Source organism: Saccostrea cucullata, unplaced genomic scaffold, assembly GCF_032062105.1.
Source record: "Saccostrea cucullata isolate Sc308-1 unplaced genomic scaffold, CSIRO_AGI_Scuc_v1 ctg2601, whole genome shotgun sequence".
Lineage (NCBI taxonomy): Eukaryota > Metazoa > Mollusca > Bivalvia > Ostreida > Ostreidae > Saccostrea > Saccostrea cuccullata.
This window is the reverse complement of record NW_026928722.1, coordinates 129,910-150,170: the sequence shown is the minus strand read 5'-3', so window position 1 is coordinate 150,170 and position 20,261 is coordinate 129,910. Positions and strand designations below refer to the sequence as shown.

Below are 20,261 nucleotides of genomic sequence, written 5' to 3'. Positions count from 1 at the left end.
ACTTGTTTAGTATGAACACAGATATTGCGAATTCACAGATATAGTGAAGTTAACTTTGACCCCCAGCTATATAAATGTAACGAATTCTTTATATGGATATAATGAATTACAAATATAGCGAAGTAATTTTACAGGTTCCAGTGACTTCGTTATAATGAAGTTTAACTGTATTATGTTTTAAAGTGTAGTTGACTTTTCCCCCCGTTTTATTATATACCTGAGCCAAAATCTGAAGTTAGTACCAGTATTTTTCTGAATAGAATTTGTCATTTTTGTAAGTCACTATCATACACTTTTCCCATTTTCATTTTTCTGTCTAGAAACAGTGGACCAATTCTATAGTTTGCACGAAATATTTTTGGTTAACTTAAAGTGGATTCAAGCTTGTCGGGGCTATGTCCGTTTCCAAGGGGATATAATGAAGAAAAGGCAAAAAATTGAGTGAAGCCATCCAAAATTTTCTGAAAAACCACTAGCCCAGAAAAATGTTTTTTTTTTTTTTTTTTGGTAAAAGCTGTCTGACAAAGGTCTATGTTTAATTAATTCTATATATTTCAAAGACAACACTTTATCCCTATAGTCCCTGACATATATTTACACTAACAGTAAGTTGAATCTATCATTTATACGGAAAGGTTAAGTAAAATTGATAAATAATAATACCACATGATTTGCAAATATTTACATAAATTGATTCATGCAAATTAGTTAATACTCATTTGTTTGAAATTAACGGGGAAAAAATCCTCCCTCTCTTGTACATATAGGTTTCAGAGCTTTTAAGTGACAAGTACCGGGTAAAAAAAAATTTCAAGAATCTCAAAATGAACAGCAGAGTCCTTATTAGACACATAGATTTTCAAGACTCCTCAATTAGTGGCTTTGCAGATTCAAGTTTGTTGAAATCGTGGTTCCTGGGAAGGAAGATACAATAAGGGATCAAAGTTTTATATGGAAATATATAGGCAAAAATCATTCAGAATCTTCTTTCAAAAAATGGAAGCAGGGCTATGATGAGTGACATTAATATGCAAGAACATTCAGATAGTGCAGTTGGAAAGCATTCCATCTTTTGGGGAGGAGGAATGAGGGGCCATGATAGGGAATCATTTCAAAATATATTTTCAAAAGTAGCAGGGTGCAGCACAAAATCATATAATTATGCAAAGATTCAACTTTTGTGGATTTAATTTCTTTCATATCATGAACCCTAAGGCGGTGTCAATCTTTGCAAAAAAAAAAAAATATGCATACAGGAAAGAATTTCTTTTAAAATATCTTCTCAGCAAGACCATGTCAATCATATTGAAAGTGATCCCAATTATGAGTGTGCATATTGTATTCAAGTTTGATTACTTTATGACCCTTTAAGGTTTAGAGCGGGCCACAACATAGGGGGGAGGCAAAATGTTTTAGGGGGATGTTTTAAAATTTGTTCTGAAGAGCTTAATTTTCTTTAATCATATTGGACTTAAACTGTAAGAGGAGTAACATTTCAAAAGAATTGCACTAACACTACTGAAAGCAATGCGTATCTATAACTGCATAAATACAGGTACGTGGTCAAGAGGTAATAGATGTGTGTATGGATAAACGTTCGACGTAATTTCTCAGTGACGTCATAAAGGGTCAATGCGCGTTCAGTGGATTACATACATGCCATTGGGTTTGAAAAATAATGCATTTCACACATTTAAAGTCACAATCAGGCAAATATAAAGTATGAATAAGTCACAAATGTAAATATAAGTAATAAGGTATCATTTTAAAACATCTATCGGGATATAAATAGGGTTGGTACGAGATTAAATTCATCATAAAAGCCCATATGGAATTTAATCTCGTGACCAACCCGTATTTATATCCCGATAGATGTTTTAAGATTATACCTTATTTCTTAAATACCCATTGAAAGTACAGTGTATATTGAAACTGAACCAAAACAAAAGGAGGGAGCAAAAATGTTTTGAAAAACGTTTACAGAGGAACAAACAGAATGACAATTGACACAATACCATTACACAAGTTTTTTTTTCTGTTCTTGATTACTAGAGCTGAAAAGAATGTCATGTATTTGTATTCACTGTGATATATATATCATTTGATTTTAATTTTATCGGTGCACATTTGCTTGATTTTAGGTCCCCAGCATCAGCATCTGCAATTAAAGTAGAGGCAGAGTATGTAAACACTATTTGAAATTTTCTTGTGTTTCACTTTATTTTTCACTATCAGTGTTTCTATAATAATTGTTATTTCTATTTGCCTTTAATCAGTAGACCTAATCACTCAAATGCTTCAAGTTTGGTTGTGGACATTTTCAATAATTAGATGTAATATGTGTTTTATTCAGCTAAAAATTATTGACCATTGAACTAAACAGAAAATTATCAGATATAGTAGGACGTTTTCTACAGGTGACCTATTAATTGCTGTTTTTCTTTGTTGTTGGCATGGCTTGTCTGTCTTTCATAAAATTTTGACTATTTCAGTTTTTTCTTTGCATATTGGCACACATGAATAAAGGGGCTAAATAATGTGAGCATAGATTCCTTTGGGTTGGGAAGTATATATGCATGGTTTTTTTTTTTTTGTTTTTTTTTTTGAAAATGCAGTTCTTAACTAACTTATATCGAGCTGAGGGAGTCAAAATTGCTTTGTTCAAAATAGTTTAAAATCTAGTTTAAAGATATGAAGAGCATTAAATAAATGAATAAATATTGAGTTTAATTCTTGGATTTCAGCAGCTTTACGTATTTACTCCCAAGGGAAAATGTTCAAAGACAACTAAAGTATTGATGAGCAGAAATTGTGCTTACTTTAATGAGAACTACTGCTAAACTGTACACACAAGCAATGTCTTGATGTAAAGAATGTTTGATTTTATTACACCCCCACTCCGAAGGAGAGGGGGATATACTGTTTTACCCTTGTGTGTCCATCTGTCTGTCTGTCTGCACATGTCCAATTACAAATTTTCATCACATTTTCTCAGCAACTACTCATAGCAGATGCTTGAAATTTTAACACAATCTTCTCTGAGGTATAAAGTGGGATTAATTTTTTTGTTCAAATCAGATGTCAACTTCCTGTTTATCTTTGCGTCTGTCCATTTCATACATAACATTTTCGTCGCAGTTTTCTCAGCAACTGCTCATCGCAGATGCTTGAAATTTTAGTACACTCTTTGTTAAGGCATGTCATATGGTTGGATTCATTTTAGTTTACTTATGATGTCAACTTATCTATGCATCTGCTTGTATTTTAACTTGTGTATATTAACATGATATTGTATTTTCACATCAGAGCGGGGGTATTACTAGTGAGCATTGGGTCACAGACTCCTTGTTATAAATTGAGTAATACACCACGTTATTTTAGATCTAATTAAGCCAGAGTAAGTGCAGATCACTTTAATAACTGCAAAAAATATTTAAAAACCTCTTAAATGGTAAATGTGCATAGTATAGAGGTCCTTCAATTCAGTGTTAGGTAGTCCTTGATGAAAGAAACTTTCTCATAAATATGCAGTCTTGTATGTTTACTATTTACACGTTTGTCGTAACATTGCTGTAATGTATTGCATCGATCTCCTTAAAAAAAACTGTAGTAAAATTGCAACATTTGAATCAAGTTATTTTATATATAAAGAAAATATGGAAGAAAACCTAAACAAGTAAAGCCTAAGTTGATCATAAAGTTATTTAATTCTGGCTTCTTTGCAATGCATAGTTGACCAAATTTTCTTGCTTTTCTTTTACTGATGACCATGTACATGCATTGTTTATCAGTATATATTGCAAATTGATAATCATTCTGTTTTTCAAAGGATGATGTGACATAACTGCTATCTGGGGCCCCTTTTTCCACGACGAATTATATTTAATCTACAACGATGTTGTTAGTTTTCAAACATGAGTGAATAAATACGACGCCTTTTAAATAGTTTCAATAGTTATGACACATTTTAATTTTAAGGAATACTGCATTATCTTTGATTTTTTAGACCCTATCACAGCTAAATTCGGCCAGGTTTGTGAGAACATTTTTTTATGACAAGAGAATGGGCGGGTCTTAGTACAATAGAGGGATATGCGTGTCCGAGAAGACCTTATATGGCTATTGTTATTATTTCGCACTTAAGGTCAGAAGACACGTTCCTCAAATATATGTTTTGAATTTCTTGGTATTTTATAACAAATTATTCATAGTTGTCATTCTCTTTTGATTTCTACATTGTTTTAAAAATGTTTTTGAAATTAAGTACACCAAAAATTGTGTTATAGGCTATTTAGAAGATTGCCCATAAGGTTTATATGAGAAACATGACCCTATGGTATCTTGGTCAAATGCCTGGTAAGGTACCCTAATTTTTTGTGAGGAAACTTGTTTAAATACATATACTTCAATAACAAATTCTTAGGAAAAATTATATATTTTTGAGGAACATGTCGTCTGACCTTAAGTCATTGTCCAATCCGATGACAGAACAACAAAACATGCTGGTTTACTATGTGTACATTTTATTGCAGACACGTGGTTTAGGTAAATTTACCTGTTGTCCTTTTCTACATTTCAAACTTTTATAATGGTCAGCCAATGCTTTTTATACTTAATAATACGCATGGATTTTCAGCATTTACGGTTTTTAGGACAAGAAATGCATATGAAACTTGTATTCACCGATACTCGGGAATACGTGTAGACCTAGCGAATTGCTCACCAAACACGCGAAAAAAAACTTAAATGTATATCATGTATATTCTATCAATTGTTTGCAACTGTATATAAATTCTACAGTGGTCTCGGAAATGGTACATATGTAGATCCGTGTCTAATCTGTGACTCAAATGCATAAAAAATATCGGAAAGCAGTAAAATTCCAAGAATGTATCCATAGTATTTTTGTGGTACCTTAACGAATTTCATTTAGCTGATTGGGCAGTAGAAAGTCGCCTGTGCCTCGATTTACATATGAATTCATTCTTGCGTCAGAAAATCTAGTTCCATTGATCTCTTTATAATGGGAACGGCCAACTAGATTTTACATTTTTTTTAAAATTAGCACATGAGCGCAGTTAGGTACAATTTTCTCCTTTCACATATACTAGTAGATAGATTTCAATAAAATACAGTGACCAGCCAAAGGAGAAAACTGTACCTATCTGCGCTCGTATATTTTAAGGGCTTCAAAGAGTGGGGCGGGGTTAAAATGCAATGGGAATTGCATGTAAACATGATACCCCTACCCCATTAAAAGATTTATATATTTCAAATCACGTTGCTATTTTTGTTAAAAATAGTATTCTATAAAAGTACACATAACAGTGATTAGTTACATACAAAAATTTGAGTAAAATTTTGACATTTAATTTTCTGTCAGTATACGAGGGGCCGCAAGTCACCTCATCCTTTGATTTAAAGTGTGTGAAATATATTAATATTTGCTAGATATTTGATTTAAAAATTGTTTCTGTTGCATATTAAACCTAATAGTTTTCTATATCCTATAATTTCAGATAGAAATAGGGAAATGAAAGTAGATTTCCAAGTACATAGTAACAAGCACAAAAGGATTCGTCACCATTTATATGAAGATCGAAATTGAATATAATAGTGTATTCTAAAAAGACATTTTAAACTATAGAACACTTTACATTTTAGTCCTTTTTTCTGTACTATGTTAATTGTAGTTATCATGACTAGTTTTAGCTATTTTTTCTTTAGTGTGTACACTGTCTATCTGGTGATTTGATAACTAACATCACACTTACATGCATAGTCAATCATTAATCTTTTAGAGTTGAGTATTGCAGTATTGCATTACCAAAAATCAATACTGCATTGCTGAATATTTGGAAATTTTCATTAGTATCATACGATATAGTGGGTCTTTGTTCCAGGTTTTTGCTAACCTAAAATGTAATTTTTATGCGAACCTTGAGCATAAACGTTAAAGAAATTGGAAATATTGTGTTAAAATTTGAGAAAATGATCCTTTTGCCCTCTTATGTGTTTGTATATCAAAGGCAGATAATTTCAATCCTAGTGAGATTTTGAAATTATGGAAATTTTATACAAAATGTATACTTTAATGTTACATGAACTAGAGGAAATTTTGTAATATATGAGATTTAATTTTTCACCTTCATAGTAGTATTTGTTGCATCATGTCATTTTGCTCGCCTTTGTTTGCCCACCCTCTTTTCGGTAATGATATCTGATATTTTGGGGGGGAAGTGAAAGGAAGTAATTTACAGTAATGATAAACGTGATCAGACTCAGTTTAAAAAAATTTGGGTAATGCAATACTGCCTATAGTGTCTTTGTTACTAAGTGATGAAAGCTCTTCACTGCACATAATTGATTGGTTTGTTTTAAGCATTATGTGTGTTTTTAGTGCTTTTAATAATTGATGAATTCAGATTATGATAAATATTGATAATCAACAAATACCTGTATATTTCTAATTTAAGTCAGTTCAAATCCACAATTTAGTACAATGCATTTTAAAAAATTATGTTAATAGGAAGGCTTTCATATAAATTTTGAATAATTAAGTTTCCCAAGATATGAATGCAGAAATTGCTTTATCCTTTACGCTTATTAAGATTGGAATTATATGATGAATGTGATCTGATATGTTTCCAAAATCTTGTTATATATTAATGAAGTTTTATCTCAAATGAGACAAGGACTGGGAAATCAAGTAGGGAGAGGAAAGGTTGGATATACTAGTATTGTGGAAAATGCGAGGGAGAGTTTCGTTTCTGATAGATTTTTAGCAAAACCAATAAAAATTCAGTTTCCTAATTATATATGATAAATCAATGTTTTAAACAAATATGTCTTCATAGTCTTGAATAAAAATAAGGAAATTTTACTTTATTCAGGAACTTTAAGCTGATTCTTATCACTTAGTTGATTTTGTCAGCATTCAAAAGAAATTTTTGTACCTGTTACATGTATATTAAAACATAAACTCCATTACTATATTCAAGAGCTGTCTTGCAAAATAAGAAATGTACATGTAGTTTTATCAGTATTTGGTATTAAGGGACAATTGTTATTTGTGTTGTCTTTAAAGCTTTGTTTGTAAACAGGATACAGTATTGCTTTATTATTGTTATATTAGGAACAAATCTCATATTAAGCCAACTGGAAAAAAGACTGAGGAAAGTTCTTTACATATCAAGTCGTATGGAAGTCCTTTGCCTGAAGTACCAAAAGTCCGCCATAATCAGCTGGATCCCATCCCAAAGTCCGACAATGGAGAAATGGATAATTCTCATGATAAGCCATACACCAAGCTGTATGGAAGTCCTCTGCCTGAAGTGCCACAAGGTCGCAGCATTCCACTAGTCCCCATCGAAAGGCAAGACATTGATGAAATGGAGAGTCCAAAAGTAGAGAAAAAAAAGAGGAAAAAGAAGAAGAAGAAGAGGGAGGATTCTGTGGATAATGAAGAGGACAATTAAAGACAAAGGCAGAATTTCAGTATCAGATATTTACAACAGAATGAAGAATAATTATCAATGAAGAACAACTTCATTATAATTTCCACTTGTATGATAAAATAGAAAATCCGAGTGATATTTTATTCAAATATAGTAGAGGTGCATGTTATTAGATTTTTTTTAAGTGCTATATATTTGTTTGAAAATTGTGCCATATGGTTGCATGTTTGATTTTTTTATTTATTCTCATTTGAATGATTGGTGCATGACTAAAATATTTTCACATGCTATAAATTTATATTTAATTGAGTGCTCATTAACTGAAAAATGTTGTAAATATCTTTTCAATTCCTTTTGCTGATCTATGATTTCATCTATATTTCTAGTCCTGGAAGAATTTGATCCACTGCACAAATTTACGCACTGTTACTCTGTGTTTTCATCAAGTTTGATAAGTATCTGAAATAGCAATTCTAATATCGCAAGTTATGCATAATTAATTCAACATGTTCTTTTGTATTTACTGATTGTAATATATGTTCCAGTTCTGTCATGAAGGAGGTTTGATGTTAACTCCATGAAAATTAAAACCTTATGAAATGCATACTTCTTAATAACCAAAAATAACATCAAGCCTTCTTAGATTAAAAATAATCGCTTTTTATACAATTTTACCGTCCCTATTTTAAATAAATTCATTTAAAATGTGTGTATTGTGATTTTTTGAATGGTTTTGGTTAATAATTATTCACTGTGTTATCAATGACTTTCGATTTTCGTCAGTTATAATGTACTACTGTGCGGGCGTGGTGTTCAGACTGACGAGTTCGATTGTCCGTAGCCAGATAGCTCATTTAAGTTGCTTGAGCACCTGACTGACTGGAGATTTCACTGGGTCTGTTAAACTCTCTTATTTTTATATGTCAAGGTCATGTGCAATCCAACCAATCAAAAAATACGGGCAATGTTAAAGTTTTTGCGTACAAACAGACATACGGACGGACAGGGCATATAAAAACTATATACCTCCGAATATATTAATCTTGTTCTGAAATAATTACGTAAGTGTTTGCTTTATTAGAGATCTGATTTTTGAGTCCCCTAGAGGTTAAGAATAGTGAAATTTACATCTATATGTATAGCGAATGAAATGCATAGGTCCCATAGGACTTCGTTATAAGCGAGTTTTACTGTACACTGAGCATTGTTAATCAAATTAAAGAGCATTGTAATTAATCTAATTAAAACTTCCTGATTACTTCCCACATGTATATTTTAAGAATATACGTATTGAACAATAAAATAAAAGATGTAGAGAGAGAATACATGTAAATGATAAAATAAGTAAATATGTTTGTAGACTACTGACAAAAGCCGATAATATTGTTGACGTATACATATAACGTATTTCTTTGGGTACCTTGGATGAAATGCTATCATTGTTTCGTGATTTTTAACCTAACTTTTGAGCTGTAAATGCCGAATCTCTATACCTTGAATATCTTGTATTTAAATCTTCCTGGTTGAGATTGTATTATTCTCACGTTCAATTAAAATTCAAGTATTTTAAAACTTGTCGGTCATGTCACGAATATATAACGCCCTGCTCTTTCGTACACCTGGATATTAAATTGCATTTTTATGTCCCACAATAAAATGAATGCAAGCGTTCATGCAAGGAAGCGATATATAGCTAATTGAATTACAAAGATGTGATCAGTTATCAATTACAATTATCCTTCAGAGTTTAAATGTCCAGTCAAACAATCGATTTTGGTAGAGAGAGAACAAAGTTACGCACTATAAAATACAATAAAATATAGTGAAATATCTTGTCAAGTTGTAATATTCTGAAAGGAAAAAGAAACGCACAGTAAACTTTTGAAGTAAACTTGTCAAAATCTTTTGTGATTTTGACTTTTAATCTACTAGTTATTGAAATACGTATGTCGATACCCTCAAAAGTGAAAGTGAAAAGAAACACGCACGCTAACTCTCGATTCCCGCCTACATTTTGGAACCATTTAATTCAATATGAATAGCAATTTGGTCATAAAATCTTTGTTTAATACAAAGAACAGTTCAATGGTAATTGATAAATCGTCTTAATACCAGCGCTAAACAGTAAATTTTCCATAATTCCAGCTCTTGAAAAAAGGGGGGTAGACGATATTTTCCATTGAAATCGGAGTTTCAAGCATCACCGTATTTTGAAATACTCTTGGATATGATTAAATGATCCTTATATCTTTTCTTATGTTTTAGGCAAATAGATAAAACATAAATATTTCAATAAAATGTAATGTTTCAGTTGTATATCGCTTTAAATTTGGTGGAAAATAAGCATTTTTTTCGTTTTTTGTCAATAAACATCTGTTCCTTTGGTATGAATTTGTAAAATACCATTCCATATTACCTGTAAGAAGGAATTTTTGTGACACGGGGGGGGAAAGGTGTTTTAAAAATATTTTCCGTTTTCCATTGATTTTTATAGTGAAAAACACAAGTTTTACCAAAATTTTAGAGTTATCTCTCTTTGTTTTCCCAAATAAGTAATGTTTTATGAAAATTCATATAATTATCTATAAAAAATATTAAAAATTCATCGAATATGTTAACTTTTGAAAATTGACTTGGAGGTAGGCGGGAGAACAAAACTATCGTTCGCAGTTCTTCTCACCATTTCCGACAGCCTTGATTGTCATGCGCATTGAGTTTATCAGAGCATTTTTATTTCTGATAGGCATATAATACAACCCTTCCGACTAGGTAACATTATAGTTGGACGATAGTAGCTGTAGCATTCTAAAGCCAAACAAACCCTTCTGCTTAAGCCTAAGGCGGATCCAGGGCCGACGCGCGTTTCCCCCCCCCCCCTTTTTGAAATTTTTGTATGTAAAATTTAAATGTCCATTATCCTAAAATCAAGGAAAAATATCTATTTGTAAGAACTTGTCAGCTTACGGGGGCTTGGCCCCCGGACCTCCAAAAGTACCTTGCCTTAGAGTGGGGGCTACAATATATAGCCACCAGAAACCTCTGCCTAGCTTCTACTGTGTCCCCTCTACGTTACGAAATTCCAGGATCCGCCACTGCAAGCAGTGAATTCCACAAGTTCTCGATGGAGGAAAAATGATAGAAGTTACAAAATCAAGCTGGATTTGTAACTGGGAAAGTTTTTTTTAGAAAATCACTGGCTGCATTTCCAAGGCTTAAACATGCTAAAAACATTACGCATCCGACGTATACATGCGTTAGTGAAAGTAATACCGACGTAAAGCTACCGATTTCGCAGAATAAAATAAACCAAAGAGTTTCTTTCAGTTTTGGGGTGGTTACGAGTATATTATTGCCTACGGGAAATATGATAATTCCCTGAATATTACTTAAGCTAGTGGCATGATGAAAAGCCTTATCTTGTTGTGACATTGTTACGCACTGTTATGGTTGGTTGGAAACATTTCAAGTTATTCTCAGACAACTGAAAAAAGATTTGCACGCCCGCCGCCCTTCCCCCAGTTTTGGTTGCAGTATTGTCCAATAAGGGTAATAGAAGACTAATGCAGTGTTTAAGTAAAAAATATTTGGTACTAAAAGAAATAAGTTCACCCTCCGACCCCCCACCCCTACCCCACAACACACACACAGATACACACCAAATACTTATAGGATTTTTCTAGTCGCGAATTTTTTGTTTTGGTTTGTCAAGCCTTTTCAGGTAAGTTTGAAAAAAAATCCTCACAATAATGTTCATTCACGCATCTTAATTCTAAAAGTAAAAATAATAAATTGTGAGGTGGGAGACAGATTACTAAGTAATTATTCAAAAATGATCAATTTAAAAAATCAAGTACTTATATTTCTACCTGGGGCTTGGTGTAAAATGCCAATGATGGATACTCTAAAATGGAGTGACAAAGGGTGGCTCTTATGTCAATTTCAGTACATCCTTCATTCAGCAAAAGAACCCTCCCCCTTTACAATTATTCAGTCTGTCAATACTTTATGAGTTACTTTAAGGTAGTAGCATGGGACATAAATCTTTTCGTTGTTTATGTGCTTCCCTTGCACTTGGCGTCTATTATCTATCAAAATATAAAACAAAATCACTAGCCATATGTATGGCATGCCAAATTCACAAAAATGAGCTAAACAAAGTTTCACAGTCAATGAACTAGGTTTATCGGTTCTAAACTATAGTTTACGGACTGTAAAATATAGTTTACAACGTAAATCTTTATTTTACATCTGTAAACCATAGTTAACGCTATATTAAATATAGTTTTATGAAAACTATAATTAACGAATTTAAAGTATAGTTCACGGTTTGTAAACTACAGTTTACAGTCGATTAACATAGTTTATCAACTGTGAAACTATGTTTAGCTCATTTTATTTATTTGGCGTGGCATACATATGCCCTTTTGTTTTTGATATCCAAAGGTCATTTTTGGATTAAATCTCATATTTGTTGTTTTCAAATAGACCGTTTCTCATTCTTCATGTTCTATGTGAAAAAAATGACAGAATATGCACTTCAGGATAACTTTGATGTTTCTGTTTCATTCTGTCATTGTTACTGATTCTCCTTAACATACTTTATAAAATATTACCAAAGTGTTGAGTTTCAGGATAAAATAATTCATTCAGTCAGCTTCAGGGAATTCTGTTTTTTAATTGTTTGTACGCCCTGTTACATCAAATTAGAAGTGTATGTATATGTGTTAAGCGAGGAGGGGCAGGGATAGGATGAGGTGTTTACTTCGTATGTTTATTTTTGTATTACTGTGGACATGCAGAAACAATCAATTTTATTATAGGATGGAAAGAAAGAGAGAGATTTTTAGAACTTTTTTTTGCGTTTTATTTTCTTTTCATCGGTCTAGATTTAAGTAAGGAGTTACGCCGCGGTTACATTTTGCGTTATCCCATTGTGGGACGTGGAGACAACGCAAAATGTAAAATGAGACCGTATAAAACAAAATTTAATGTTTTTTTAGGTGCTGACACAAAAAGATCCCTCCAAATCGCATCATATATACTCGTTACCAAAATTGGAAACAGAGATAAAAACAACCTTGAAAACATTAACATCGCTTTTACGGACGTTAAAAATTTATACATTTCCTGTTTAATCAAATATTGGATAGATGGAGTAAGAAGTTCCTTCTGTAGTATGTTTTAGGTAATATCATTACATTGAATAAAGTTAAACTCCATATTCCACAGATAAAAGGTCTCCATGCATTTATTTCAAAGATCGTGAAAAAGGAGGGTTGTCATGGCGTCTACCATATGTACATTCGAGGTCGTTTTTCCGCTAGTCGGAAAGGCCCGAGAAGTTACGATTGAGATCCCTCCCTGCTCAATGGCTTTAGTGTCGAGTATAAGACAAAATTTGCAGCTCTCCACCGGCAAGTGGCGACGAACCATTTGTGTGAAAAATTCTCGAGAGGGACGTTAAACAATATACAATCAATCTTTTCATCGGCCACTACACCATTGAAAATTGTACTCAATCTGGCTGACGAAAAAAAGTGTGTTATTATATATTTATTGCATGATAGTGAGGGAAATATGAAGACTTATTCAGCCAAGAAAAACAACCTCCCCGAGGGCTTCGCCCGAGGTTAAAAATATTTCTTTCCTGTTTAGTCAAATGTTTCCCGAACATTCATGCAATGAATTTTTTATTATACCGAAACAAGCAAAGCCTTTGAAATAAACATAAACTTTCAAATTCGGCACCGCTCTCAAATTCACTTTCATAACGTAAAGTTACTATAAGACCCTTTGGTCAACACATTGTCATCAGTTTTGTGACGTCAACCAGGCTATTGTGACGTCGACTACTCTCCCTGCTCAAGTTTTAGTTCAACGAACGAAAAGTATATTGCGGGAAAATTCACTAGGTGTTCCAAGAGTGTGAAAAAAGCGTGCCGACGACGGGAAATATACAAGTTTTTCACGGCCCGATCACGTGATAACTTAGAATCAATCAGATAACGCGTTGTGTAGAATATTTATAATGAGGTATAATAATACATTTTGCGTTCCTGCCTTTTGCTTAATCTCGACGCAAAATGTAACAACGCAAAATGTAATAAGCCAAAAATCGTGTTATTACATTTTGCGTTGATCTCGGCGCAAAAAGTAATAACGCTAAATGTAATCATCCTCAAAAGAATGTTGTTACATTTCGCGTTATTACATTCTGCGTTTATTTCGACGCAAAATGTAATAACACAAAATGTAATAATCCAAGTTTATCACATTTCGCGTTGTTATTACATTTCGCGTTGTAACAACGCCTATTGGCGTATAATGTGCGTTCTAACAAATTCTAACGGAAAATCATAATTTAAGTTAACAGTCTGATCTTATCAAGAATTAGTTCACATTTTAAGATTCTCCACCTCTTGCATCATGACTCCTGATGCTTCATCCCTTGCACTTACTGACACTCCATTTTGGATACTCCATCCTCTGTATTTTACACCAAGCCCGTACTCTGCATTTAAATCTGTGCAATTTATAAACAATGAGAAATCGATCGATAACTGCTATGCAACTCGACAGCAAATATTGGTTGGAATTTTTATTGCGCAAAATCAATTTAAAACGCAAGACGAAGTAAATTCAATTGTTGCCAAGAACATTATTAATATTTTGTGTTGGCAATCACCTTTGTCATGTTTGTAGTCTCTGAAATTAAGTTTAACCAGTTTGCTGCGTAACCTCTTGCAACTTTCAGTTCAGAATAAGATGTTTTATTTCTATTCAACTGATCAAGATACATATGTCTTAAATTCTGACATTTTCATGCAATACGACTATCTCAGATTGTTGATATAAAGCTATCGATTGACACACACTCGCTGTCAATCACACTCAATGCATTTTTTTGGCAGTCAATATAATTTTTTTCCGTCAATAAATCTGTCGCTATCATAATTTTCTTCCCGAATAAATTCTTATCAGCAGTAAGTGGCTTCTGTTTATAGCCATGACATCAAATATTGCGGAAGGAACAACACATGGAGTTTCCATCTACTTTCTTTTTAAATGCCGAACTTTGCACAAAAGTTAGTATGAAAATAATAGTTATTTGACGAACTGCAGAGAGTTATTGTTCTTGTTTTAAAATCAAAGAACTGAGAGTACTAAATGTATACGGTGGCATTTAAATAAAATTATGTTTCGGATTTTAATTTGGATGCCCCTGTAAACGAAGTTTCGAGGGTATATAGTTTTTGTCGTGTCCGTCCGTTTGTCTGTTGTACGCAAAAACTTTATTCTAGCCAATAACTTTTGATTTAGTGGAGCTATGACTTTCATATTTTACATGTGTATTCATTGTGACAAAACGTTCTTTGGGTACCACCAAATTTGTCCTTTTGACGTTGACCTTGGAGTTGGACCCACTTTTACACAAAATCTTTACTTTTACCATATATTTTGAACAGTAGAAACCAGGAATCTTATACTTCATATATGTATTTTTTGTGGCAAGACCTTTCATTGAATACCAACAACTTTGACCTTTTGACTTATGAAAAAACTTAAACCTTGGCCAAAACTTTTGAACGCTGAGGGCTAGTGCTTTCATACTTCACATATGCAATCTTCGTAAGAAAACCCTTCGTTTGATATCAAGAACTTTGAGCCTTTGACATTGGAGTTTGACGTACTTTAAAAAGCAAACTTTGACCATAACTTTAAAAGGGTTAAGCTTAGTGCTTTCATACTTTACATATTTAATCCTTGTGACAAGGTCTTTCATTCGATATCAAGAACTTTGATCCTTTGACCTTAGAGTTTGACCTACTTTTTAAAATTTTTAACCTTGGCCATAAGTTTTGAAGAATTGAGACTAGGGCTTCTATACTTCACACATGTATTCTTTGTTGCAAGACCTTTTATTGGATACCAATAACCTTGACCTTTTGACCTTGACCTTGGAGATTTCCGTACTTATGAAAAAACATTAACCTTGGCCATCACTTTTGAACGCTAAGGACTAGTGCTGTCATATTTCACATATGTATTCCTTGTGAAAAGACCCTTCATTTTACTTTTTAATCATGAACTTGGAGTTTGACTTACTTTTAAAAACACCTTGACCATGACGTTTGAAGGATTAGGGCTAGTGCTATCATAGTTTTCGTATCTGATCCTTGTGACAAGACCTTTCATTTGATATCACGAATTTTGACCCCTTGACCTTTTAGTTTGACCTATTTTGAAAATTTTTAACCTTTGCCAAAACTTTTGATGAGTCAGGACTAGGGCTTCATTATGTCACAAATGTATTCTTTGTGGCAAGACCTTTCATTGGATACCAATAACATTGACCTTTTGACCTTGGAGATATCCATAGTTATGAAATAACTTTAAGCTTGGCCTACTTTCATATTTCACAATTTATTGTATTTCCAGTGAGAATATCCTACTTTGGGTACCAATATATTAAATTTGCATGTAGGAAAAGTTTAATCTTCGCCTTGTTGCCACACGGGGACATCAGTGTTTTACAAACACATCTTGTTTTCTTCGTAATATTACGGCAGTACAAAACATCCGTGGACTCTATTTTTACCTATTTCTTAAAAAAGTCCATAAGAAACAAGATGTGTTTGTGAAACACTGATGCTCCCGGTATGACAACATAGCAAAGACTTTTCTAATTTTCTTAAATGCAAATTAAATATGTTGGTACCCAAAGTAAGGTTTTCTCACGAGCCAAAAGGAATTTGAACTACCCTATATATATATTGGATTCCGAAACTTCATAAAAATTCTTACAAACAAAGATACATTGGGGGTTCCAGTAAATGTTCAACCAAGCCTCTTTCGTTACTCCTCACTAAGATATTTACAGTAGTGAAAGAAAAACTTCAGGAGTACTGTGCAACAATATACTCGAGAAGTGGTGTGAATCAGATGTGGATACTCAAAAATTCCAAAGAAATTTTGGACAATTTAAAATCCCAAGATTTTACCAAAATCAACAGCTTTTAAAAAAACATACTTTTCAACTTTATATACAACCATTCCCCACGATAAATTGAAGTCCAGGCTTTTTGATATCATTGACAGCTGCTCTTTTTAAACAAGAAGCCCAAGGGCCTTGAATCGCTCTTCTGATAAATTATACAATCTATCCTAAGACCCAAGATGCATCAACTGATGAAGTTTGATGATTCTTAGCCAGTTAGGGCTGAAGATATTTAAATGTCACTATAAAATACTATAAGTAGGTCATGGTGACTTTCTTTTTGATTGAAATTTTCTGAGGACACAAGATGCATTAATTGACAAAGATTGATGATTCTAAGCCAATAAGTACATGTACTTGAGATATTCATAAGTGGGTCACAGTGACCTTCTTATTAGTCAACATTCTCCGAAAACCCAAAGTGCATCAACTGACAAAGTCTGACAATTTCTAAGCAAATAAGTACCCTAGAATACTTAAATATAGCCATAAATTTCACAAGTAGGTCACCGTGACCTATTTTTCAATTATCATTCTCCAAGAACCCAAGATGCTTCAAATAACAAAGTTTGATGATTCTACACCAATAAGTACCTGAAATACCTAAATATAGCCAAAAATTGTCAAAAGTAGGTCACCGTGACCTACTTTTTGGTCGACATGATCCGAAAACCCAAGATGCATCTACTGACAAAGTTTGAGATTCTAAGCCAATCAGTACCTGAGATATTCAAAAGTAGGTCACCGTGACCTACTTTTTGGTAGACATGATCAGAAAACTTAAGATGCATCTACTGACAAAGTTTGATGATTCTAAGCCACTCAGTACCTGAGATACAAAAATCTAACCATAAAATGTCAAAAATAGGTCAATGTGACCTACTTTTTGGTCGTCGATCTCTGAAAACCCAAGATGCATCAACTGACAAAGTTTGATGATCATAAGTACCCGTCTTATAGTAAAATTCAAAAGTAGGTCACAGTGACCTACTTTTTGGTCGACAATTTGAAAACAAATGTCAACTGACAAAATTTGATGATCATAGGTCTTATAGTATTCAAAATATGCCTTTTAAACAATTTAAAAACAAATGCCTGCAAAGTTAGAAAAAAAAAAAAGATTTGGTGATTCTAAACCTCTCAGTGTCTTAAATAATGGGATTAAATGTTTTAGAAAAGATTAGCCATAAAATTCGATTTTGTTGATTTTGTTTGTGGACCAAAGATGTACCAACTGACAAAGTTTTATGATCATAGGCCTTAAAGTGTCCAAAATATGCCTCCAAATCAATTTGAAAACAAAAGCCCGTGAAATTTAAAAAGTAGGTCACCGTGACCTACTTTTGTATTAACATGATGTGAAGTCCTGAGATGCATCAACTTACAAGATTTAATGACCCTAGTCTTTATAGTAAGCAAAATATCAACGTTTTTATTAAGTGTAAATTTTGGTCAACTTTGAAGTGACCTTGAGACCACGCCCTTTGCCCCACGGTCATGCCTTGAACAATTTTTAATCTTCAACATATCCCGATCCTTGTATGTAAGTATGGTGAAAATCTGCCTGGTGATTCTGGAGAAGACTTTTTAGCAACCAGTACTTTTGGTTTCATTTTCCTGATTATCTCCTTTTGTTTTAGGGTTCCACCCCTAGTTTTAGTATAAATGGTAGCCCTTGGGCCAAGGATACCCTGTGACAAATTTGACAATGATTGGCCAAGGGGTTCTTGAGTTATGGGCCATAATCTAAAAAGTTAACGCACACCGCATGACGCACACCGCACAAATGGCCATAGCATTAGCTCTTTGAGCCTTTGGCTCAGAAGAGCTAATAAAAATGGAACTCGTAAATTTATTTACCTGGTCATTGGTCATTTGCAAAATCAATTTGTTAAAACACATACTGATTGCACAAACAAGTACTCTGAAGTTGACATCAAAGAGATGATTGAGTTTCTGATTGACAATATCTATGTGGTTTTTGGAGACCAGGTATTCCAACAATCTACTCTGAAGTTGACATCAAAGAGATGATTGATTTTCTGATTGACAATATCTATGTGGTTTTTGGAGACCAGGTATTCCAACAATCTACTGGAATTCCCATGGGTACCAATTGCGCTCCGTTATTAGCGGACCTATTTTTATATTCATATGAAGCAGGATTTGTGCAAAATCTTATGCGTGAAAAGAAGAAAACAATTGCTGTGGCCTTCAACTCGACATTCAGATATATCGACGACGTATTGTCAATTAACAATGATAATTTTCATTCCTACGTCGATACGATATATCCTGGTGAGCTTGAAATAAAAGATACCACAGAGTCTGACACATCTGTTTCATACTTGGATATTTTACTTGAAAAGACGTTAATGGTAATCTAACAACCAAGCTCTATGATAAACGTGATGACTTTAACTTTTCTATCGTCAACATCCCTTACTTCTGCAGCAATATAACTTCATCACCTGCATACGGAGTGTATATCTCTCAGTTGATTTGATACGCAAGTGCTTGCTCTACGTATGAATAATTTCTAAAACGAAGTAAATTATTGACAGGTAAGTTGATGAAACAAGAATATCTGCCGTCTCGTTTAAAGCCAATTCATTTCGTAAGTTCAATGGTCGATACAATGACCTTGTTAGCAAATACAATTTATCATTGAGTCAAATGCTGACTGACGTTTTTCATACTAACTGTTAGTCCATTATTTATACACTGAATTGACGGCGGATTTTTCCGTTATTTCCTGATCATGATAAGGAGCACTTAGCGGGTGTGACCAGTCAGCAGGGGATGCTCACTCCTCCATGGCACCTGATCTCACCTCTGATGTTTCGGAGGTCAGTGTTTGCTCTGATCTTATTTTGTATTGTTTTATGGACTTTGAGATTGAATACTATTCGTTATCTCCATATCTCACACAAGAAATACAATTGTGAAAAAATATGAAAGCCCTAGCACCACTTATTCAAAAGTTATGGCCAATGATAAGTTTTTGAACGGTATGCCAAATTCCAGGATCAAGGTCAAAGGGTCAAAATTGTTGGATTCTAAAGAAAAGGCTTGTCACAAATATTATGAATGTGAAGGATGAAAGCCTTTGCCCTTACCTTTCAAAATTTATGACCAAGGTTAAAGTTTTAAAAAAGACGGTCAAACTCCAAGATTAAGATCAAAGTTCTTGGTATCCAATGAAAAGTCTTGTCACACTGATACAATATGTGAAGTATGCAGGCCCTATCCCTAACCCTTCAAAAATTATGGTCAATAATTGTTTTTTTTAAGTTGTTCAAACTCCAAGGTCTAGGTAAATAGGTCATTATGTTGGTATCCAATGAAAGGGCTTTTTACAAGGATTACACATGTGAAGAATGAAAGCCTTAGCCCTTACTGTTCAAAGGTTATGGCCAAGGTTTTTTTAAGTATATAAATCTCCAAGGTCAAATTTGTTGGTATCCATGAAAAGATCTTGTCACAAGGATTACATATGTGATGTTTGAAAGCCCTAGTATATGTCATTCAAAAGATATTACCAAAGTAAAAGTTGGGAAATTTTGTGTAAAAGTGTGTCAAACTCCTAGGTCAAATTTGTTGGTATTTAAAGAAAAGGCCATGTCACAAGAAATACACATGTGAAATATGAAAGTCATGGATCCACTAAATCAAAGGTATGAGCAAGTTTTGCAGACAAACAGACACAGACAGACAGATAGACGGAAGGACACGAGATGATTTTTAAAAAATTAATACGAAGAAAGCATGCCAAAACTTAATATTTGAATGCCCCCGTAAACGAA

General features: G+C 33.3%; 1 protein-coding gene across 1 annotated transcript in view; it reads left to right on the top strand.

Moving 5' to 3' along the window:
• The window catches only part of LOC134278545 (uncharacterized), a 205,232-nt gene extending 197,066 nt beyond the window's left edge, over positions 1–8,166 (top strand). The window contains exons 12-13 of the mRNA XM_062760847.1: positions 2,142–2,180; positions 7,136–8,166. Of these exons, the coding sequence (XP_062616831.1) occupies positions 2,142–2,180; positions 7,136–7,478 (382 nt within the window). The 3' untranslated portion in view covers positions 7,479–8,166. The remainder of the gene's footprint in view (positions 1–2,141; positions 2,181–7,135) is intronic.
• Positions 8,167–20,261: the final 12,095 nt, after the last annotated feature.